This window comes from Pelophylax lessonae (genome assembly GCF_965119305.1).
Source record: "Pelophylax lessonae genome assembly, chromosome: 4".
Taxonomy (NCBI): Eukaryota; Metazoa; Chordata; class Amphibia; order Anura; family Ranidae; genus Pelophylax; species Pelophylax lessonae.
In genome coordinates this window covers 402301061-402326725 of record NC_138771.1, presented here as the reverse complement: position 1 = coordinate 402326725, position 25665 = coordinate 402301061, and the positions used below count along the sequence as shown (strand labels likewise).

General features: G+C 39.4%; 1 protein-coding gene across 1 annotated transcript in view; it reads right to left on the bottom strand.

Moving 5' to 3' along the window:
• Positions 1-210: 210 nt before the first annotated feature.
• Positions 211-25665, bottom strand: part of STING1 (stimulator of interferon response cGAMP interactor 1) — a gene marked incomplete at its 5' end in the record, with an annotated part of 206211 nt that continues 180756 nt past the window's right edge. Inside the window, one exon of the mRNA XM_082255918.1 lies at positions 211-329. Coding sequence (XP_082112044.1) covers positions 223-329 — 107 coding nt within the window. The 3' untranslated portion in view covers positions 211-222. The remainder of the gene's footprint in view (positions 330-25665) is intronic.

The window sequence follows — 25665 nt, the reverse complement described above, 5'->3', positions numbered from 1 at the left end:
CTATATGAGCATTACTGCAATAAAATATTAATGGTAGCGACAGTGTGATTATATCTGTTTTAAGAATGTTGTGAGCATGGTAAACAGGTAAGCATGGTAAAGCATGGTAAATTTAAAGCACTAAAATGTACATAAATGGCTATGAAAATGTAAAGATCCTTTACACATTGGTAAGTGAGGAGTGAAGTGTTAGGTCTCTTTACTGATAGGGAGTCCACAACATTAGGCTCTGATACCAAGGTCATATTCTTCAGAATGTTGTTGCTTTAAATGTTTCAGTATTTCCCGGGAAAGCAGGAGCTCACTACAATCGTCACCTTTAGGACAATCTAAAATACAACATGAGAGAAAAGATCATTAGAAAGCATCATTTGTATTTAACATTACCACATAATATAACCTTTTTTTTATCATTACAGCTCTTCCCTATGTATGACATGTTTATTGTTTGTGGTATTTCCGTGGTTTTAAATGCCAGGTATATGTGCAGAAAAATGTATCTTACCTTCCAGGTAGTCTATTTCCTCTGTATTTCATAACTCAGCAGGTTTGATTCTATGTGCTCTCAAGGTTGATAGTGATGAAGGGAAGTATTGTACCCACACGAAAACCCCCTTCACAGAGAATCTAGTGTGCAAACATGACCAAGAAAAATTACCTCCCAATTTTTTCCAGCAGAGAGGCAAGTGTATTTGTTTTGGCCTTATAGGCACATTAAGGCCCTGTTCACACCCAATTGTTTTTCTGCTCGTAAAACACTCATCTCTGAAGTCTAAAAATACCCAACTAGCAAATTCCCATTTATTTCAATGGTCCCTGTTCACACATGAGCGTTTTGTCACCTTAAGCAAAACGCCTGAAGCTCATAAAAGTACATGGGCTTCTTTTTTGGCAGAATACAAGCGTTTTTGTTAGATGTCAATGCCTGCCTCCAAACACCTGCAAAAAATGTCTGAAAATCGCCTGAAAAAACACCTAAAAAAAACGCCCTGAAAAATGCCTGAAAAAATGCCTGAAAATGGAAAAAGTTAATTAGTTAGTCTGGTTAAAAAAAACAAACAAATAAAAAAAAAAAAACAACAACATCTAGTTCAACCAATAGAAGGGAAAAAGAAATTATACAATGCTTTACCCACAGTTGATCCATAGGAATGCAAAAAAAAAAACAAAAAACAGCAAAGCATGATCCAATTAGCTCCAGCAGGGGTAAAAAAAAAACCTTCCTGATTCCCAAAGAGGCAATCGGATATTCCCTGGAGAAACTTTACCTATAAAAGTTAGTATGCAGTAATATTATGTATTTAGGAAAGAATCCAGTCCTTTTTTAAGCAATCTAATGAGCTGGACACAAGCTCTTGAGGGAATTTTTTAAAAGAATAATAAAAAAGGGATTTTAATGGTGCCACAACACAGAAATTATTATAAAAACATTTTTATTTGGATCAAAAATTTAAAAGGATATGGGGCACACAATTACTCCCCAATAGAACAGTTGATAAAAAGGTTTTTTTTTGCTATACAAACATGCATACATATAGATACTATGCCAATCACAATGCTTGTTGCTCAAAGCTCTTGAGTCTATCCCACATTTTCTCAGCTCTTACTGTGAAGAAACCTTTCAGTATTTGGAGATTAAATCTCTTTTCCTCTAGATGTAAATAGTGCTCCTTTCTCCTCTGTGATGACCTTAAAGTAAATAACTCAACACCAAGTTCACCATATGGACCACTTATCTATTTATACATGTTTATCAGTTCCCCCCTTCTCAAGAAAGAATACATTCAGTTCCTCTAATCTTTCTTCATAACTGAGCTCTTCCATGCCTCTTCTTATCAGTTTGGTTGCTCTTCAATGCACTTTCTCCAGTTCCCCGTTTTTTTTTTTATGAACTGGTGCCCAAAACTTACTGCATATTTCAGATGAGGTATTACTAATGATTTGTACAGGGGCAAAATTATATCTCTTTCCCTGGAGTCTATACCTCTCCTAAAACAAGAAAGGATTTTGCTAATTTTGTAAACCCTTGATTTGCATTGCATACCATTATTAGGCTAAGGCTGGCCATACATGATACAATTTTCTTACAGTTTTCTGAACAATTTTCTTGAAATTTACCTTCAACTATGTAGTACAAAGGCTAATTAGATACAAGTGAAAGTGTTGTTTAGCTTTGACCTCATATTATGTGGTTTGTGATAAATCGAAAAAAGAAAATTGTACAACAAAAGTTGAACATGTATGGCCAGCCTTATGATCTACCAAAACCTCCACTACTGATTTCCCCAGTTGTACTCCCTCAAGTATGTATGATGCATTCACATTCTTATTCAGAGTATGAATCATTAACCACTACTCTCTGAATAATAGTTAACTTAGCGTATGATTTTAAAATGTGTTAATGGACATTAGAGTGGACATCCTAAAGAGTTTTAAGCCCCAGCCAAGATGATACTGAATGTATGCCATGGATGTAAGTCCTTATTGAGAGGCTATCACATATACTATGGAAAAGTCAGCTAAATTTGAACACTAACATTTTTGGTTAACTAAAACTTTAGCCATGAGCTAAAGCTATGACTACTCACAACAAATACACTTGTTGGCATGTGCACACACAAAAGCACACTAGATATACATCATGATAGACAGTCATATGCAAAAAGTAAATCAGAACAAAATGGACCTTGGTATTTCCCCAAACAGTGCCAGCCAGTTAGAGATAAGATGCTGTATGCCTTTGCATGTGCACATATATTCTTCCGAGTATCTGTTCTTTTGTCTTCTATATGTAACACTGCCCCCTAGAGGACTGCTGTATTGTTCACCTTTTCGGGTCCCTCTGGGCTACCGTTAGCAACTGCATGCAGAAAGGTAACACTTTACTCTCCCGGCTCAATCAATGAACAGTCTAGGGGTTTTGGTTTTATTATAAATAGGGATGGGAGAAGGGAAGAGTGGGATACTTCAGAACTTGAACTATTCACAATGCTGGGAACTTTTATCTGAAGGTGTGACAGGGCCGCAGTTTCACCTTGCCACTAGATGAATCTGAGGTAAAGTCTCTGAATATAATGCTTACTTAGCACTTATCTTCAGGGTATTTGCTTAGCACCCCCTTTCACTCCACCAGCTGAAACCCGTCCTCTGACTACCCTACTCTGGGGTGGCCCCCTTCCTGGTCCGGCCCTTAGACACGATCCCCTGTACTCAGGATACTGTTTTTCCAGGTTCTCCAGTGTCTCAACCCCTCTAGTCAGCTCTTCTGGACCTCTGGGTTCAGCTCTTTCCTTCTGACTCACCAGACCGACTGCATGTGACCATACACCAACTGCTGTAGAAGAGGAGGTAGCCGCCACCCTCCTTCTGGGACTCTGCTCGACAGCCAAAGATTTCAGATTTTCTCCACTGTCCAATATGCCTCCCATCAGTATATTTCCTGCTGGACTAGATTGGTGTGCTCAAGCACCAACTGCATGTGAGTGAATCTACTGTATGTTTTTTTTAATAAAGTTGATTTTATCATACGTTATTTTCACCATGGATTTATGTTTCTTCCCATATGCGAGAGAGCTGCTAGAGCTATATACCTAACACTGGGAGCTTGAATTAAAAGAGGAACAAAGGAAAACTATCCACCATCACCCTGTGAGGGTATACCAGCTCTTTTAGACCAAGCTTAATTGCGAGGTCCCATTCAATGAGGTGAGAACCCACCCTTTAAGGGGGGTCACAAAAGTGGAGGTGACGCATCTGACAAGCTGTTTTATTGTTTCAACTATTTTCACAGCACTGGTGATTGGGATCATATATCACCTTCTCATCTATCATTCACTATTTATTTTCATTGATATCACTATCACTTTTTATTTTTATTTTTGTTTTTGATGATTTATCATGTGTGTTGTTATACATCTTATGAATGAATTTATTTATCACTGGATATTTTAATTAGCATAGGCACTTAGTGCGCAGCATTTTCAATGATTACCATTTGTTTTCCACACTAATTGATTGGGTAGTGCAGGCTGCAGTTTTTTAGACATAGTATCTCACAGGATCACTCTTATACACACATTCTGCAAAACATGTGGAGTGAGAGACTGGATTGGTGTAAATATAGATCCCCCTGTCTGGGAGGAGACTATGTCAACAAATATCCAATCTGTGATGAATAAATTTATGTTTTAGTGAGATTTGTGTTGTTATCCATTATTGGACAATCTTTGTGAAATTAATTTTAACATTGATTAATGTAATAAATCTACTATTTTAAAGAATTTAGAGTTGTGAGTTCATACCATACCATGAAAGTTCTCAAAGCCTCAACCCATCGCCCTATTTACTAGCTCATAAACTAAAGAAGCATTAGAGGTTTATTATGTGGTGGGGGTGGGAGCTACCAAAAGTGGATTTTTATTAGCTGATGGGAATTCAGCTTTAAGACAATGTTCTACTATGTTAATTCAACCCGAGTTTTTTTTTTCTTCATAATTCCACCTTTCTGGGGCTCTTCCTTATATTCTCAAAGGAGTTTAGAAAGTCTGTTACAAACATATCTACTCGTATGCACAACAGTGTGCATGACATGTAAATACATTTCCTTCCCACATTTGTTCAGACTAATATACAGACTTGTATAAAGTACTCGAAATTTCTACTTGAGTAAAAGTACAAGTGCTCGATCAAAAAGTGACTTAAGTAGAAGTGGAAGTGCTCGCAGAAAAAGTTACTTAAGTAGAAGTACTAAAGTATTCAACATTTTTTTTACTTAAGTATTGCAAGTAGTTTTTTTTAAAAAATTGCTACTTAAGTACTAAAAGTAAAAAGTACCAGTAGTTTTGAAAAAAAAATTCTACTCAAGTACTGAAAGTAGAAGTAGAAGTACTGTGTTATGTAGTTATTACAGAAAGAAGTCAAAAGTTTGAACATCATATTGTTTTTTATTATTTCAAATGCAGCTTTTATTTATACATACAGTAGCATTTATTTTCATATGCGCTGATAATACACATGTTTTGAGCTTCATGAAACCTGTCATCTACTGTTCTGGCAGTGGTCATTTTTTATAATTGTAACGAGTAACTATGCAGCACAAAAAAAAAAATATCGGAGTAGAAGTATCGAAATCATCGAAAAAATGTAGTGAAGTAAAAGTAGAAGTAGGAGAAAAAAATTCTACTCTAGGAAAGTACAGATACCGCCTTTCGGTACTTAAGTACAGTACTTAAGTAGTTCTACTTGGTTACTATACATCTCTGCTAATATATATATATATATATATATATATATATATATTCCTTTCCTTATAACCTGATGACCCTTGCTGTTTTGGAGGAAAAACACAATAGCACAAAAACCACAGGAATTAAGTAAATAGAAATGCCTTCCAAATGCTCCAAAATACAAATTTGTATAAAGCACAGGAGACAAGCAATGGCATAAGATATACTGTAATCCAAAACGCTGTGATTTTCTGCTGTAAATAATTTGCAAAACCAAATAAAATAAAATAAAATTTGTTTCACATTCGTAAACATTCAAGAGCAACAAAATAAGAATTCAAATGGTATTTTGGATTTTTAAGTTTAACCCCTTGAATAGCCTGTAAATACCAGGCTATTGTTCAGTTTCAGTGTTGTGAGTGTTTGACTGACAATTATTTGGCCATGCAATGTGTACCCAAATTAATTTTATATCAGATTTTTAGGACAGATGGAGCTTTCTTTTGGTAGTTTTCAATAACCACTGTGATTTTATTTTTTACTATATAAAGAAAAAAACAAAACAACAATTTTGAAAAATAAACTTTAAACTTATTTTTTGTAATAAAAAACTGAAATAAAAATGCCAGGCAACGCCCACAAAATGAACTGTATTTGTAGAGCAAACACCCTAAGAGGATCTCATTTTCCCACAATGTTTTGGGGAAATAAAGAAACATGCTGGAATTGAAGTGGTTAAAAAAATGGAGCTTGGTAATAGTGCAGTGGATACAGTTCATCATTAATGTAGTCATAAAGGTCATAAAAGGTATACACAGGAGGTGAGGAGAAAATGAAGGGCTTAATGTACAGGTCATATACAGTGGGAGTGTGGAGAGGGAGATGAGAGGGTCTATATGCAGAAGAAGGGAGGTGAAGCATTAATTTATAGGTACAGAGTGGAAAAAATCAGCGCTTGATTTCTTAAAATGGTGGACCAGGGATGTTGTAATAGAGTGTAATCTAAAAGATGTGTATGGTGTGGTTCCACAGGCGTGAAAAATAGTAAAATAAATGGAAAAAAATCAAAGCGAATTCTGATGGAAAAAATTATAGTGCTAATGCAAAATGTCTCCAAGATGTCTGATAATAAGCAACAGAAAAAAATATATAAAAATCTATAATATATTATGCAAAGTAAGTAGTATGAATCAATGTAGGGAATCAATCAATCGATACATAAACATGCAGAGATAAAAATATAGGCAATAAAAGGTGCTAGCAGTGCATATTGTGCAATCAAAAATCAAATAACAGTAAAGGTGCTATAATGCATGATAGATACTAAAATATAAAATATATTGGGAAAAAAAGTCCATGTGTAGATGTGTGATGTGCACCAGGCTATGTGCCAAATAATATAAAGTGAGTCTCGTGACTGTTCCTTAATATTCCAGTGACCTTTGTGATTTTCACATCCAGTGACAATGATGTGCTATTATCGTGATCTTATCCACAATTGGGTGCATTTATTTATTAATAAAAGTATTTATAAGACTTACAATTCAGTAAATCAACAGGAGCCGCAACAAACAAACCGCCCATGTGGTGTACCCCGATGCTTCCGGCCTCGGCCATAGACCGGAAGTGACGTCACCCGGCTCCTTCCGACAGGTTGCGTCACAACAAACACGTGACTTTATCAAGGGTAAAGACGCTGGGTGACGGTCTCCGGGTATTTAAGGCATCTTGGTAACCAAGGGAACCAATCAATGCAAGAACGCCATATGCCGTTAACCCATACGATGCTAGCGATGTCGGAGGGACAATTCTCTAATCATATTACACGGGAACAAATAAAATACATATGCACTCGGGATGTAAATGGGTGTCCATCCCCTGGGGATCCAAATTGTAGTTATATATGGTGGAGTGAAATAGAAGATAAAATATGGTATTAATAACCATCTGTGCACCGCATGATTGAAAAATATATGGTGTATTCAGACCATAAATATTAAGCATAGGTTCAATGGTAAACTATTAACATCACATTCTAGATAGTTAATCGTGGTGTAAACAATAAAAATAAACCTACATCAGAGTCAGGGATAAAATACATAAGTGGAATACCCAACATATGAATAAAATAATATATAATTAAAATATAATCAATAAATAGATGCAACTGATGCACAAATTGTGGTTCTTATATGATCATGACCTCCGTTTTGGAAAATGAAATAAAGATATACAATTAAAAATAAAATGTAGAGGTGCGACTCGTAGAAATGCGAATCTGGCTCAAAAAACACTATTTCAATCTGAAAAAAATTTAAAATTGTATAAGAAATATATATATATAAAGGATATATATATAAAAAAATGTATATAAAATATATAGCACCATGGGTAATCCCAAATGGAGAGATAAAAAAAGAGGGGGGCTGGGGATCAAAGATAAATGTATGAAGATAAAAACTGAATGTGAAGGCCAAAAAAAGGAGTATATTGGAGGAAACCAAAGGCCGGACATTCCAAAGGATGCAATAGTCATAAAGGATGAGCTAGCTCACGGTAAAATATACAGAAGTGTATCAATTTAACAAGGAGTGGGACCAGGCAATAGGCCCGGACTATGGCAAAGGATAGGTGGTGCAATATGGGTCCACATTCGACATAAGATGGTAGATGATGAAATAAAGTTGTCTGTACATCTAACAAAAGGGGATAATTACTAGTCTGAGATGAAGCAGTTTAAGTCAAAAGTGATGTTGAGTCCTGATGGCGTGAGTGTTGGTAGTTCAAAGATCCAGTGAGATTCAGCTTGACTCAAAGTTTTGACTTTATTGCTCCCTCTCCAATGGGGCTTGTACTTTTCTACTCACCAGAACAGTAAGGATGAAGGATCTTTTTGGTGTACTTCCGCATAGTGTTTCGAGACGCTGTGTTTTGGGAACCCTTTTTGGATGTTTTGTAGGCTTCCATAAGGGCCTTTTTGTCCTACCTACATATTGAATGTGGCATGGACATTCCAGCATATAAACAACTCCCTCTGTTTTGCAGCATATGAAATTTTTCATTTTGTAGGTTTTACCTGTACTTGTTGATCTGAATTCTTTTTTTTTTCTTTTTTGTTCAATAATGTTCTTTTGCAACCATAACAGTTTTTACATGGGTAGAATCCCTTGCCTTCAAAGAAGCTGAAGTTGTTCTTTTTTGGTTGATCTACAATATTTCTCGCTATTATATTCAGTAATGTTGGAGCTCTTCTGTAAATTTAGGATGTTGTGGTAGAAATTCGGCCAAGGTTCTATCTGCCAGGAGGATTTTCCAATGCTTCCTTATAATGGCTTCTAGTTTTTTATGTTGCCTGTTAAAGTTAAAGATCAGAGAGGGATTCCGATGTATAGACTCATGTTTGTCCTTTTTACTTGTATTTTTTAGTAGTTGATCGCTATTAATGTTTCCCACTTCTCTTATTTTTTTCTTTTATAAATGCATCTTTATACCCTTTATCTATGAAGCGAGTTCCCAATACTTCAGCTTGATTTTCATAGTCTTTTTTGTCGGTACAGTTGCGTCTGAGTCTCATAAGTTGACCTTTCGGAATATTGATTAACCAAGGCATGTGGTGGTAGCTGTTCATAGGTAAATAGCTGTTTCTATCTACTGGTTTGAAGAAGGTCTTTGCTTTCAATGAATCGCATTCTCGCCATATTTCCAAATCAAGGAATGTGATCTTCTCTTCACTCATTTCCCAAGATAAGATAATGTTTTTGTCATTCTGGGAGAGTGATTCTCCAAACTCTAATAGGTTTTCTTTACTTCCAGCCCAAAGAATGATTATATTGTCTATATAATCTCTTGTACATGAGCAATTGATTTGGTCTATTTTCATATATGGCCAATTCTTCCCATTTGGCCATATAAAGATTAGCTACACTCGGTGCGTATTTGGCACCCATTGCTACGCCCTGTAATTGTTTATAATATTCTGACTTGAACCAAATATAATTGTGTTCAAGACTATATTTAAGGCATTTATGTAGAAATTTTCTCTGTTTGCACTTTAGGTTGCTCATTTCATGAAGGGCCCATTTTGTAGCTGATAGTGCTTCTTGGTGATCTATGATAGTGTAGAGACTTGCGACATCCGCTGTAGCTAATATGATGGTTTCCGTGTCTATCAGTACTTTGTTTAGATGCTCTATTAGAGCTTTGGTGTCCTTGAGATAGGCTTTTGTACTATTGGTTGTAGAAACCAGTCGATGTATTCACCTAATCTGTTGATACTATTCACAATGGGTCGCCCCGGTGAAGTGTATACAAGATGGGGATCCGACATGTATTGGGTATCAGGTACTTGGCCTCTTTTTCATTAAGGAGTTTTTTTTTCTTCCCTTCAAAGATGAGTTTTTCTAATTTTATATGTTCTAGTGGGATTAGATAGTAATTTGAAGTAGGTGCATGAGTCTGATAGCTGCTTTATTATTTCGTTGTTATATGCTTCTTTTGTTTGTATCACAATTGATCCTCCCTTGTCAGCTGGTCTAATCACAATGTTTTTTCTTTCTTCTAGCTTCTTTATTCCTTCTTTAATATCAGTGGGGTCCCATATTTTCTTCACTTTCAAATTCTGTAGGTCTTGTGTTACTAATTTTTTGAAAACTTCACTGTGATCTACGTTAATTCCTAGCGGGTTGAATAGTGATTTGTTTTTCAGATTCGTGTGAATAATATTGCTGTCTGTACGTCTAACTATCTGGGGTTCTCCCGGTTTAGATAGCATATATTTTTTAATATTTATCTTTCTTCTAAATTTCAGTATATCTACATATGCTTCAAATTTTCTCAGATTCTTTTTTGGCGCAAATTTTATGCCTTTATCTAAGACTCTTTTTTCTTGTATAGTCAGCTCAACTCCACTCAGGTTAAAAATGCCATCCCCTAGTAGTCTCTTTTTCGTTTGTTTTTTCTGACCTGCTCTGCATCATCTCTCCTTTCCCCGCTTTTTCTTTCTTTCATTGTCTCCATCCGATCTCCTTGGGGCTCCTTGTTGTCGATCTCCTAAAAAATATCGATCTCTGCTGCGATCATCTCTATACCTTTCATTTCTTTTATGATGTTGGAGATGTTCTATCTTGTTCCTCCTCTCTCCTCAGAACTTCATATCTATTGTAGGTTGGGATACTATCTCTTCTTTCTTCATAGTGCCGTTTTATTGGTGTATGCTGAACCCATGGACTCCGTGTCAAGATGGTCTCTATTCTGGCTTTTTCTTCTTTCATGATTATATTGTTCATAGTACGTGGATTGGTGATGGGGCGTTCTCTTTTCTTGCTGCTGGTAGTAACCTCTTTGTGGCTGTCTCTGTTGCCAGTTCTTCCAAAAGGGCTTTTTCCATTGGTTATTATATGGTCTCTTTTTCCAATATGGCATCCTTTGATTTGATTGATGGTATCTTACCTCTCTTGGAGTATCATGGGTATGGTATTCTTTTGGTTTTCTGTCCTCATAAGCTCTTGTCTCTCTGTTTGGAGTGTCTCTTTTCTGATCTCTTTCAGGTGTAGTGTGTGTGTGGAGATAGCTATATTAGAGCCCTACCACTTAAACACTACGTCATCTTGATAATCGTTTAAGTCCCTGGTGTATTTATTTTTTTTCTTCCTTGCGGCAGTTTCTTTATCTTTTTGTTCCATATCCCTGTTAAGTTGTCTAGATTGGCAAATTCTGGTGTATCCTTCAATGGTTCTATGGTTTCCTTGAGGGTCTTCAATTGTCCATCTAAGGTTCTGATTTTTTTCTGTTTACTTTTTATCAGAAAATTTAACAATTCAAGGCCTTTATTGTTGAAAAAGTTGAACCAATCATCTGTAACATGCAACATAAAAAACTAGAAACCATTATAAGGAAGCATTGGAAAAAAAAGAACAACTTCAGCTTCTTTGAAGGCAAGGGATTCTACCCATGTAAAAACTGTTATGCTTGCAAAATAACATTATTGAACAAAAAGAAAAAAAGAAGAATTCAGATCAACAAGTACAGGTAAAACCTACAAAATGAAAGATTTCATATCCCGCAAAACAGAGGAAGTTGTTTATATGCTGGAATGTCCGTGCCACATTCAATATGTAGGTAGGACAAAAAGGCCCTTATGGAAGAGTCTACGTGAACACATAGAAAACATCCAAAAAGGTTCCCAAAACACAGCGTCTCCAAATACTATGCGGAAGTACACCAAAAAGATTCTTCATCCTTACTGTTCTGGGGAATAGAAAAGTACAAGCCCCATTGGAGAGGGAGCAATAAAGTCAAAAGTTTGAGTCAAGCTGAATCTCGCTGGATCTTTGAACTACCAACACTCACGCCATCAGGACTCAACATTGATTTTGACTTAAACTGCTTCATCTCAGACTAGTACTTATCCCCTTTTGTTAGATGTACAGACATTTTTATTTTATTTCATCATCTACCATCTTATGTCGAATGTGGACCCATATTGCACCACCTATCCTTTGCCGTAGTCCGGGCCTATTGCCTGGTCCCACTCCTTGTTATATTGATACACTTCTGTATATTTTACCGTGAGCTAGCTCATCCTTTATGACTATTGCATCCATTGGAATGTCCGGCCTTTAGTTTCTTCCAAATACTCCTTTTTTTGGCCTTCACATTCAGTTTTTATCTTCACACATTTATCTTTGATCCCCAGCCCCCTCTTTTTTATCTCTCCATTTGGGATTACCCATGGTGCTATATTTTTTTATATACATTTTTAGATATATAAAATTTTACATTTTTTTCAGATTGAAAGTGTTTTTTGAGCCAGATTCGCATTTCTACGAGTCGCACCTCTACATGTTATTTTTAATTTTTATTTTTAATTATATATCTTTATTTCATTTTCCAAAATGGAGGTCATGAGCATATAAGAACCGCAATTTATGTGGATCAGTTGCATCTATTTATTGATTATATTTTAATGATATATATTTTTCTATTCATATGTTGGGTATTCCACTTATGTATTTTATCCCTGACTCTGATGTAGGTTTATTTTTATTGTTTACACCACGATTATCTAGAACGTGATGTTATTAGTTTACCATTGAACCTATGCTTAATATTTATGGTCTGAATACACCCTATACTTTTGACTCAAGCGATGGACACCCATTTACATCCCGAGTGCATATGTATTTTATTTGTTCCCATGTAATATGATTAGAGAATTGTCCCTCCGACATCGCTAGCATCGTATGGGTTAACGGCATATGACGTTCTTGCATTGATTGGTTCCCTTGGTTACCAAGATGCCTTAAATACCCGGAGACTGCCACCCAGCATATTTACCCTTGAGAAAGTCACGTGTTTGTTGTGACGCAACACGTCGGGAGGAGCAGGGTGACGTCACTTCCGGTCTACGACCGAGACCGGAAGCTTCGGAGTACACCGCATTGGCGGTGTTTTTGTTGCAGCTCGTGTTCATTGCCTGAATTGTAAGTCTTATAAATACTTTTATTAATAAATATTGATTTACTACACTATGAGAGTCCCCCCTCTTGTCATTACCTCTTGATGAGCAAGTGTCCTAGGAGGAACATCAGATTGCAGATCCATCATCACTCTATAGGAAGAGAGGGAGCATTTACTATTGATAATACCATCCTAAGGATTGAGGGACCTGTCCACATCTTAAAGCCCCTGCACTGTTGTGAAAACCCTGATGCCCCATATGGTGATTTATTACACCAAAACGCTTGTTTGAGTGTCAATGGAGGTGAGCGGCCATTGCACCTAATTGTGGATAAGCTCACGATAGTAGCACATCATTGTCACTGGATGTGAAAATCACAAAAGTCACTGGAATATTAAGGAACAGTCACGAGAATCACTTTATATTATTTGGCACATAGCCTGGTGCACATTACACATCTGCACATGGACTTTTTTCCCCAATATATTTTGTATTTTTGTATCTATCATGCATTATAGCACCTTTACTGTTATTTGATTTTTGATTGCACAATATGCACTGCTAGCACCTTTTATTGCCTATATTTTTATCTCTGCATGTTTATGTATCGATTGATTGATTCGCTACAATGTGGTCATACTACTTACATTGCATAATATATTATAGATTTTTATAAATTTTTTTCTGTTGCTTATTATCGGACATCTTGGAGACATTTTGCATTAGCACTAGAATTTTTTCCATCAGAATTTGCATTGATTTTTTTCCATTTATTTTACTACTTTTCACGCCTGTGGAACCACACCATATACATCTTTTAAATTACACTCTATTACAACATCCCTGGTCCACCATTTTAAGAAATTGAGCGCTGATTTTTTTCCCCTCTGTATCTAGGGCATTAAGTATGTGCTGACACTACTAAATCGGCTGCTGATTATGGTGTTCCACCATCTTCAGAATTCCATGGTATAACCCCATTGCATTTACCCAATTGGTAGCGCATAGGCCCCTTTTTTCCTCATTAATTTACAGGTCACATACAAAGAAAGGATGGAGATGAGATATACAGTACAGGTGAGGAGATGAAGGGTTAAAAAACAAGACCCTTCATTAAATAAATTCTTCCTACAAAAGATTGTACTTCCTCTTTTTCCACTGTTGTGAGAGGAAGTAGTGGTCTCTCAAATGTAATCACTAGCAGTGTTTACATTTGTGATAGCTGTGATTGGCTATCACAGTAATCACAAGGTACAGAGGCACTCTAATTGGCTCTGTGCGTTTTGCCTGTGATCTGCACTGTGAATTGACAGCGCAATCAAAGGTATGGAGCACATGCTACGCGCGCCCAAGTAGTAAACAGAGCGGTGGCCACCATTTTAAAATGTATGGAGTATATGTATGGAGTGAATGTGACATTAACCAAACATTCCTTGTGAATGAATCTTCCTTAACTAGTTCGAGGCTGCTCGTCACAGTTATACATCAGTACTTTGACGTTAAATCCCGGGGTTATAGCAGATAGCTGCCATACCCCCGGTATTTTTTTAAACTGCCGGCGGTCCTCTTTCACATAAGGGTGGTCCCAGCAGCAGATTAGCCGCGGTATCACCCTTACGGTGCGGCGGGAGAGGTGCCCCCACCCCTCCTGCCGCTTCCCCGATCCAGTCCACGCTCCTCACAGGCAGGAAGTCGACTGAGGGCAAGATTGCCCTCACTCGACTATGGCCTTGGAGGACCAGAGCAACGTCAGGCATTGTCTCCTAGCAATGCATTTAAAGAGCCCATTGTTTTTCATTATGAAAAAAATTACTTTTTTTTGCTTTCTTTTTTAGTGTAGATGTGAGATCTGAGGTCGTTTTGACCCCAGATCTCACATTAAAGAGGTACTGTCATGCTTATTTCTATTACAAGGGATGTTTACATTCCTTGTAATAGGAATAAAAATGATAAAAAATATAACAAAAAAAAAAAAAAAACCATGTAAAAATAAAAAATAGATAAAATAAATAGGAAAAAAAATTAAAGCGTCCTGTCTGTCCCTGTTAGCTCGCGCGCAGAAGCGAATGCATACGCAAGTCCCGCCCACATATGTAAACGGTGTTCAAACTACACGTGAGGTATCGCCGCGATCGTTGGAGCGAGAGCACTAATTTGAGCCCTAGACCTCCTCTGTAACGCTAAACTGGTAACCTGTAGACATTTTTAAAATATCGCCTATGGGGATTTTAAAGTATCAATGCTTGTCACCATTACACTAGTGTGCGCAATTTTGAAGCATGACATGTTGGGTATCTATTTACTAGGCGTAAAATTATCTTTCACATTATAGAAAAAATTGGGCAAACTTTACTGTTTTCTTATTTTTTTATTTTAAAAAGTGAATTTTTTCAAAAATTGCGCTTAGAAGACCGCTGCGCAAATACAGTGTGATAAAAAAAATAGTGCAACGATCTCCATTTTATTCTCTAGGGTCTCTGCTAAAAAAATAAATAAATAATATGTAAGGTTTGGGGGTTCTAACTAATTTTCTAGCAAAAAAAAAAAACGATTTTAACTTGTAAACAACAAGTGTCAGAAATAGGCCCGGTCCAGAAGTGGTTAAGCATGTCTTTTTATCAAAAATAATTTACCACAAGTGAATGTTTTGTGAAAGTAACATTCACCGATTTATAAATGCGCCCATAAGTCTATTACTGAGTAAATTTAAAACATAAATGTTGCAAAAGCACATAATTGCTTTCATTTCTAGGACTGTTGCCTTTGTCTTTATCTTTTGTATTCTGTCTTACTTAGAGAAATGACTGCCTTTTATTTTCTGTGTTCAAAGTCAACATGTGCTTTGCCCACAATGGACAAGGAAGCAGGTTCACTCAACTACACCTCATTTCCCTCTTTCTACTTATACTCCACATTCTCTTTGCTGCCCTAATCACTGAGTTAAGCAAAGTGAATACACATTATACTTGTCATTTTTTAGGTATAGGGAGTATGCAACACTTTTTTTCCTCCACAATGTAGCTCTAGGTGCCTTAGAGGCCAGTTGCTGAGCCCCAGCACTGTCATCTGGGTACTGGAGGGAAGAATCCTTAGCTTTTTGTAAGCTCCAAACAGAAAGACCCCTTTCAATTTGTCCTGGTTGGAGAACAGGGTGACGGGTTAAAAACAAAGAGTATAAGCAGCCAGAGGAATTGGGTAATTACATTAACCTATTAACCCATTGCAGGTGGCAGAAGGCATGTAGGGCAAAGCATGAACCTTTATAAACAGGCCCATGTGACAATGCCTCTCTATGACACCAGCTCTGATTGACACCAAAGTTCCCAAGAAGGCCTGTCAGGTACAGGAGTCTGCAGAGGTCTGCTCTGCCTTGGAACTAGCACTATTTCTGAGGGTTGGCCACCTCTAGCTGTGGCTGGGATCCTTATTCATGTCAAAAGCCATCTTGACTGTTTCCCGCCGACTGCACACATATGCAGCCTCTCGGAAATGGGCTTTTTTCTATGGGGCTGCATATATGCGTATCACCTTGTGCTGGGAGTGTTCTGGGTAACTTGATCACTTTGATAGCCTCTGATTATCTATCACAATGATTAATCACTTCTCTGCTTTTTGGCTAAGATCAAGTGTAATATATATTCTTATCAGTGTCTAGTAGGGGTGCTATGCCATCATTCTTGTCTTATGATGGGAGTGGTTGTCTGTATAGTACTCCTGCTGGTATGATGGGGTGAAACCGGGGTGCCCACAGGCAGTTAGGGTATGGGAATAATTCCCTCTGGAAAACTGGAAGAGCCCAGTTCCTCCTGTTTTGAATGGGTCTACCTTGTCTGGCCATGGGCTGGGAAGGCTGAGAGTCTGCGGTGTCTGTGTCCTCCAGGAGAGCCCCTCGACCAAGTATTCAATGGTCGGCTTCAGCTGACCTAGAAGAACTGGGTTTGCCAGGCCTTCTGGCTAGGCAGACCATTGTAAACCCTTTGTCTCTGTCAGGACCCTTGTGCCCCGGGGACCAGGGTAGAGGTCTTACCCCTTCGGGGGGTGGACAAAGCACACCTCTAAGTACACTTCTTTTGTGTGTTCACATGCATGTTTTCTGTTCACTTACGGGTTTTTGTTTCAGGATTTACACCACCGCGGATTAAAAAAAAAGTGATTAGTCACTGTGGCCCCACCCCTGTGCTTACTTCCTCTTCTGAATGAAGAGAAGGATACATTGTATCTTCCTCTTCTTGCAGGAGAGGAAGGGTAAACAAAGAAAGTGTGTAAAAGAAAAAAATCTAATAAAAGTTCAAAATAAAAAAAACAAAAATAAAGAAAAAACAACAAGTCAAGGTTTGCCAGGGTTAGTGTCTTACGGTTAAGGTCACGGTCAAAGGTCGGGATCAAAGGTCAAACACAGAGTCAAAGGTCACAGCCAGCATATTTTGGGTGGAGTTTAAAAATGTTATATTTTTTTTAAACTAGTAACAGAGTCAGTTAGCGTCAGTGTATTCTAGTTGGATAAAAAAAAAAAAAACCTTAGTTAGACCTACCGTTGACGGTATTTCTAAGAGCCATTCAGGACCGCACCTGGAGAGAGCGCAGCTCCACCCAAAATCAGGAAACACTGAAGTCTTTAAATCCCTCCTCTTCCACATGCCTTCAGTTATAAAGTATCCTCCGACATGCTGGAAAACAGAGCACATAACCACAGAACAACCAACACATAGGTCATAACTTTTATAAAGTACAACGTTTTAGGGAGGGTAGTAGGCTGCTGTCCTGAAAAGCTCTTAGAAATACAGTCACTAGTAAGTCTAACTAAGGTTTTCTCAAATTGCCTTTCAGGACAGCACCTGGAGAGTATATAAGAGTAACTTACCCTAGGGCGGGACCACTGCCTGCAGTACCTTCCTCCTGAAGGATTGATCAGCAGCAGACAGTAGGTCCAGCTTATAGTGCTTGAGAAAAGTGGAATAACTGGACCAGGTAGCTGCCTTGCAAATTTTTTCAGGCAAAGCACTGGCCCTTGCAGCCCAGGATGTAGCCACCGACCTGGTAGAATGGGGCACAATACCTTCAGGAGGAGTCTCTCCTTGAGCTACATATGCTACCTCAATTGCCCATTTGAGCCACCTTCCCAAGGTGCCCTTTGACGCCTTTTCACCCTTACGAGGTCCTGTGAAAATGAATACAGGGCATTTGACCTTCTCAACTCTTTGGTGACAGACAGGTAATGTATTAGACATCTTCTCACATCCAGGGAATGAAAGGCTTCCTCTTTAGTGTTAGCTGGTGTTGAAGCAAAGGTAGACAGCACAATTTGATTGCGTTGAAAGGAAGTAGCTATTTTAGGGAGAAAAGCTGGATCCATCCGAAGAACAACTCGGTCTGGAAAAATAATCAAAAAAGGGGTCTGTAATAGACAGGGCCTGAATCTCACTCACTCTCTGGCAGAAGTAATTGCCACCAAAAAAAGTGTCTTTAAGACCAAATGTTTCAGAGATTACTCTGTTAAAGTTTCAAATGGAGCCTTAGTAAGTCCTTGTAAAACTAAAGATAGATCCCATTTGGGAAAATTCTTAATAGTCGTTGGCCGGCTTCTAGATAATGCCTTAACCACCCCCCATCCGCGCTACAGCCTATATACGGCTGCAGCGCGGACTTGGATTTTCGGGAGGCCGTTTTTAAACGGCCTTCCAGTGACACGCCCCCAGCGCGCTCCCGCGAGCGCGCTGCGGGGAAAATCTGTGTCGGCCGTGTCCCTTGGACACGGCCGATCGCAGATCGTGGTGAATGGCCAATCACAGCGGCCATTCACCACGTGATCGGGCCGTACAATGAGCGATGATCTCATATGTAAACATATGAGATCATCTCTCATCGCCGGCGCTCCTTCCTCACACGGAGCCTGCAGTGTGAGGAAGGAGGGGGAGCCTCACAGCGCCGGGGACACAGGAGAATGTAATCAGGGCACCGATCACCAGTGTCCTGATTACTAAAGGTAAAAATACACACACAGTGCCCCCCCATCAATGCCCACAGTGCCCGCCATCAGTGCCCCCATCAATGCCCACAATCAGTGCCCATAGTGCTGCTAGTCAGTGCCCATCAGTGCCTGCTCATCTAGGCACTGATGAGCACTGACTGGCAGCACTATGGGCACTGAGTGTGGGCACTGATGGTGTTGCCCATCAGTGCCGCTCATCAGTGCCACCCGTCAGTGTCCAGTGCCATCCGCCAGTGCCCATCAGTGCCGCCCGTCAGTGCCGCCTCTCAGTGCCCAGCAGTGCCACCTCTCAGTGCCCAGCAGTGCCACCTCTCAGTGCTCATCAGTGCCGCCTATCAGTGCTCATCAGTGCCGCCTCTCAGTGCCGCCTATCAGTGCCGCCTATCAGTGCTCATCAGTGCGGCATATTAGTACCTCCTCATCAGTGCCCATAAGTGCCACCTCATCAGTGCCCATAAGTGCCACCTCATCAGTGCCCATCAGTGCAGCCTATCAGTGCCCATCAGTGCCGCCTCATCAGCGCACATCAGTGAAGGAGAAAAATTTATTTTCAAAATTTACTCGCAGAAAATAAGAAAAACTTTTTTTTTTTTTCAAAATTTTCTGTCTTTATTCTTTTTTTTGTAAAAAATAAAAAACCCAGAGATGATTAAATACCACCAAAAGAAAGCTCTATTTGTGTGAAAAAAATGATAAAAATTTCATATGGGTACAGTGTAGCATGACCGCGCAATTGTCAGTCAAAGTGTGAGAGCGCTGAAAGCTGAAAATTGGCCTGGATGGGAAGGGTGTTTAAGTGCACAGAAGGCAAGTGGTTAAAAAACCTTATAATTAAAGTCTCTTGTGATAAGGTCTTTTCAAAGAAAACTGAAAGAGCGCAATCTGTGTCTTCAGGGTACTTGCAGCTAATCCTTTCTTCATTCCTTCATGGAGGAACTCTAAAACAGAAAACTATATCTTTTACTTGGAATTTGTTAAAGGAACACCAGGAGTTATACCTTTTCCAAACTTTCATATAAATAGCCCTGGTCACTTTTTTCCTACTGGACATCAGTGTGGAAATTAAGTTTTTCTGAAAGGCCTCTGGCCCTCAAGAGATCTTCCTCAGAAACCACGCTGTCAACTGAAGCCGCTCTGGCTCTGGATGATTCAGGGTCCCTTGTGTCAGAAGATTTTCCCTGACTGGGAGTTTCCAGGGTGGTTTCACTGCCAAATTCAGGAGAGTCGCAAACCAAGGTCTTTTTGGCCAAAAGGGTGTGATCAGGTTAAACAGGTAGATTCCTCCCTGAACTTCCTGAGAACCAGTGGAATCAGATGGAAGGGGGGAAACGCATAGCACAAGGGGAAGACCAAAGGATGAGCAAATGCGTCTAGGCCCAGCGGTTGATCCTCCCTGTGGAGGGAAAAGAATACTGGCACCTTGGTGTTTTGTTGGTTTGCAAACAGGTCGATCTGGGGATACCCCCAAGTCTCTGAGATCATAAGGAAAATTTCCTGATTCAGACTCCACTCTGATTCCAGAACCTTCTTCCTGCTCAGAAGATCTACCAGGAGGTTCTGGGAACCGTTCAGGTGAACTGCCGTCAAGGATGCCACATTCTGTTCTGCCCATTACAGTAACTGCATGGCCAGCTCTAAGAGGCTTCTGCTTCTTGTTCCCTCTTGCCTTGAGACATAGGCTACCGCCGTCATGTTGTCTGACAGGACTTGAACATGCTGATCTCTTATGTTTTGATGGAAAGACACAAGAGCCAGAGATATGGCCTTTAGTTCTCGCCAATTTGAAGTTTTCCTGGCCTCTGCCTTGGACCAAGTGCCTTGAACTGTCTGACCATCCAGGTGGGCTCCCCACCCCCAAGCAGTTGTATCTGTGGTCAGTCTCTTGTTCAGAGGAAAGGACCAACCTAGGCCCTTTGTCAGATTGGCTGGGTTTCGCCACCACCAGAGGGCCATTTGTAGCCTTGCCGAGATTTTGATAGGCTTTTCTAGTGGCTCTAGGTGAGACCACTTTTGCAGGATCTCCATTTGCAGAGGGCGAGAGTGTAACCTGGCCCACTGTACTGCTGGAATAGACAAGGTGAGAAGGCTCAGGGTCGCCATTGCTGTCCGAACTGGCAGTTTGAGGTTGGTCTGCAACTGAGCTACTGCAAACTGAACCTTTACCATTTTTTCTTGAGGCAGAAAAATTTTGGGGAACAGAATAGATATTGTCACAGAAATGGTCTTTAAAAAAGGCCAAATACAGAGCTTGCTATTATATGATTTAAACAACGAAGCCTATGAATTTAAATTACCAATGAAGTTATAAAGTGCCGATGTGTCTTCATAAATTCAAGAAAAAGTTTCCCCTATTGATGGGACTTTTTAGGCACTCACATGTACACAAAATTTTATAAAAAGTATAAATTTTATTGAAAAATTACAATTTCATGGATATGCATAAAAAGCAAGTAAAGTAAGATACATCACATGTGCATTTGGGAAGTGACCACACAAGTACAGGGTGAAGGCTCAAAACCCGACTAGTTTCGGAGCTAAACAATTACTCCTTCTTCAGGGGGGAGACGAGACCCTGGATGGTGGTCTGTAGATAATTAATTAGGTAGACATCAGTCAAATATAACAATAATGCAGTCATATATACATTACAATAATTAGTAGAACAAGAAATTTCCTCAAGATAAAGAAGAATTGTGACTTACATTCTATGCAGTGATGAATGGCACTATAAACCTGCCGGGATGTATTAAAATCAGATGCTGTCTATGCTCTGCCGAACCTACACTCTGGCTGAATCACAACATAAAAATGGGGTACTCAGACCTCATACACATGTGTTGTGAAGGAAACGAGTATGCCAATTTCTCGTGGGTGGCTCCCAGGAAGCACCAGGTAAGGATAGCTGGATCCCAAATTAGTGGCTGATCAGCTGGAAGGAGGAAATGTGAAATTGTAAGGAACAAGTAACTTCAAAAATCCAGTGATTGGAGGTGGCTATTTCTTTAGAAAAAGAGAGTGGATAATGCATAAGGGAATAAAGAAAGGATTTAAACATTCTTATTAGAATGTACATATTATATTTGGAGGCATGAGGTTTCATATTCCTCCAAAGCTTCAAAACAAAAAAAGGGTAAAAGGAGGGGTAAATTTACTTGGTCTTACAGAGCAGGTTATTCTCTATACCACGTTCTGAAAGTTATTTGATTTATATCTCTTCATTTTAGTATAGCCAATAGTATAAGATAGTCACCTCCAAAACACAAAGATAGAAGGTAAAAGAGGGGGTTTTTTTTATAGGTGTAAAAATGGAGTATACCAGTTACCTTGTTCAGATGGTGAACGGCCTGGATCATGCCAGACAAACAACCCTCGGTGTTCACAGCAAGCGAGCAATTGGCTCACTGCTATGATTCAGGGGTTTAAATGTGAAGTCAGATTGACTTCACAGCTGTGTTTACTTAGTTGGATTGGTTTGCGTTCTCCTTCCGTTGATTGCCTGGTGGGGTCCCTGGTCTGGGGGGGCCGGGCGCTCTCCCCATCCACTGCTCGGCTGTCGGGCACGGTGGAAGTGCGGTCGGCTCCTGCGCACCACCGGCACGTCACATGACCCGCTCGCGTGGAACGCAGGCGGGGCATAGTGTGAGTCATCGTCTGGACGTCTCGCAATTCGCGAGATTGGTGCAGAGCCGAGGACTCATATTGCGGCCGCTTACCGTGGCGGGCTATTTACCTGGAGCGAGCTGAATGGCCATACATTTACCCATTGTTTATCTGGCTGTGGGCAAAGAGAAATTTAAATGAGGTGTATATAAATTATGAGGTTCTTTCTCTGTTTTCTTGACAAAGTGTCATTCAACAAATAAAGAGGAATGGAGCAAAAAGGAAAAATGTATGGGGATAAAATCCAGAAAGGATTTTTTAAGTAAACGCCCCCTTGTGGCTCATTACGAGATCATTTAACCTTTAATATATTATAACGTGAAAGATTCATTGGGGGTGCCACAAGGGGGGACTTTTCAATTGGGGTGCTTAAGTATTCCTTAATATATAGAGTAAGACTAGAGAGAATTTATTTTTAGTAAAAAAACATGAAAAAGATTTTATTCTGAAACAACAGTACAAAGTATACTGTAATTATAAGGATTACAATATACTGTACAAAACTGAATTGTGTTAAAAACATATACAGTAAACAGCCATACAGTATCATACAAATATATATATATACTCTCCTAACACAAGGGTAGATGGTATATATACTTTATACCCAGTTGCATCCACAATGGATGGTCTTTGTGCAGGAGGCGTAGTGGCCCACAGCCATTAACCCAACATGTTTCGCGGCACTGCCGCCGCTTCTTCAGGGGTATCTTTGAGGGTGTCACATAGATATATTTGTCATGAAAATAACGACTTAAGTGGAAAAAAATGAAAATAAAAAAGAAAAAAGAGAAATCAATACAAAATCATTTATAGTGACTTATGCAGTTAATGATATAATATTACAACATATAAAGGTCATAACCATAGTAAACAGATATTGCATGGTGTCCATGATAGAGAGGCAGCAAAAATAATACACATCGTCATACCTGTTAAACATGCATTAGAGCACGCTGCAATGGGAAATACGACCACAAGGCATGGGGGTGCTTTATATCTGTTAAAAATTTGTAGAGATAGCCCCTTTTTCTATATAACCTTTAATATATGTCAATTTACTTGCCAGGGGAAGAAAGGCATTTCCTATGGCCTAGAGGTGGTCCAGGGAGACATATAGGCATCTGCTGGGAGATTGGGAACAAAAGAAAAGAAAAGGAAAAAAGAAAGAAAAGGGGATGAAGGAATCAGAGCCTGCCTGCATGTATCATATATATATATATATATATATATATATATATATATATATCTGTGGTCTTGAATGTTAATATGACATTGTTGCAGACCTCTACTGTTAACGATCTGCGAAAGCAAATTGTTTTTTTAATTAGAAAAGAATGGGATCATTTAAAGGAGGAAACATTGAAAAGAATTCTATTTTTCCATTCTTCCTGAAGTAAAACCTTCTAAAAAAGGTTTAAAGAATATCATTTCATTCAATCCTGGGGGTTCAGTGGCCCTGAGAAGATATATCCACCGTAGCTCCATTTGCAAGAGAACCTTGTTCCAGTCTCCCCCTCTGGAGCTAGGGTGGATTCTATCTAGGATGAGAAATCTGATTTTTGGACATTTTCTTTGGTGAACAAGTCCTGCATGTCGCCCAAGGGGCAAGTCCGGGTCACATGTCTCAATGCTTCTAATGTGTCTGTTGGCACGTTTAAAAAATTCTAATTTGGTCTTGCCGACATAAAAACAGCCGCACTCACAGAGTAGTAAATATACCACTCCGTGAGTGCGGCAGTTGGCAAAGTGCTTGGGCCTGAATGTTTGGCCATTCGGCAAGATTGGATTTTTTGAAGTCAGCATATATTTGCAATATCTGCAGCTGCCGCACATATAGGTCCCCCTATATTTGCAAGGATCTTGTCTCTTTTCATCTTTAAATTCGCTCTGGACTAGTTTGTCCTTTAGCGCCGGTACCTTCCTGTAAGTAAAGTGGGGGTGTTCCGGGACGTGTCTGCCAAGTGTAGGATCCATGGCCAGCACGTGCCAGTATTTTGATACTATTTTTTTGATAGTTGGATATTGTTCCGAGTATGTTGTTATTATTCTAAGGACTGGATCTTCCTGTTTGTTTTCTTTAGGAGATAATAATTTGCCTCTGTCGCTGGAAACAGCTTTCTTATAGGCTTTTTTTAAAATTGTTTTCGTGTATCCTCTCGCAAGGAGTCTGGTCCTCAAATCATCCGCTGCTTTGCGGAAACTATCCAAGTCTGTACAATTACGTCTAGCTCTTAAATATTCACCATATGGTATGGAATGTACAAGAGACTGGGGGTGAAAACTGAATGCATGGAGGATGGTGTTTCCAGCAGTGGGCTTCCGAAAAAGGCCACTGCGGAGAACACCATCCTCCCCTCTCTTGACTTCCACGTCCAAGAATGTGATCACATCCCTGCTGAAACTTACTGTGAATGTTAAATTGAAATCATTCCTGTTCATCCTGTCTATGCAATGGGTGAGAAGTTCAGGTGGTCCCTGCCAGATCATAAAGACATCATCTATGTATCGTAACCACATAATGATGTGGTCTGTATACATAGAATTAGTCTCACTGGTAAGGAAAAATTTCTCCCACTCCCCCAGATACAGGTTGGCGTAGGATGGGGCACAACAAGTGCCCATCGCTACGCCCTGTATCTGGAGGTAGTGGGAGCCATTAAAAGTAAATACATTATGATGTAAAATATACTGTAAAACAGACAGGATGAATTCACCATAGGCGTCGAGGTTGTGGCTAGATGTTATTGCATGTTGCACAGCTGCTATCCCCCGGTCATGGGGGATAGAGCTGTACAGTGCCTCGACGTCAATGGTGACAAGTAGGCAATCCTCTGGGGCAAATACATTCTCAATGCGCTGCAGAAAATGTATCGTGTCCCGGATATGTGAGGGTAAGGCTGTTACTAAGGGTTTGAGGAAGGTATCTACTAGCTTACTGGCGCTATCGGAGATCGAGCCCCGACCTGATATAATTGGTCTCCCTGGTGGATCAGTGGCATTTTTATGAATTTTAGGGAGCGAATAAAAGGTTGGAGTAATGGGGAATGATGTACGGATAAATTCCCATGTATGTTTAGGAATCACATTGTTTAAATAGGCTGCAAACCAATCCAGCTAAGTAAACACAGCTGTGAAGTCAATCTGACTTCACATTTAAACCCCCGAATCATAGCAGTGAGCCAATTGCTCGCTTGCTGTGAACACCGAGGGTTGTTTGTCTGGCATGATCCAGGCCGTTCACCATCTGAACAAGGTAACTGGTATACTCCATTTTTACACCTATAAAAAAAAACCCCCTCTTTTACCTTCTATCTTTGTGTTTTGGAGGT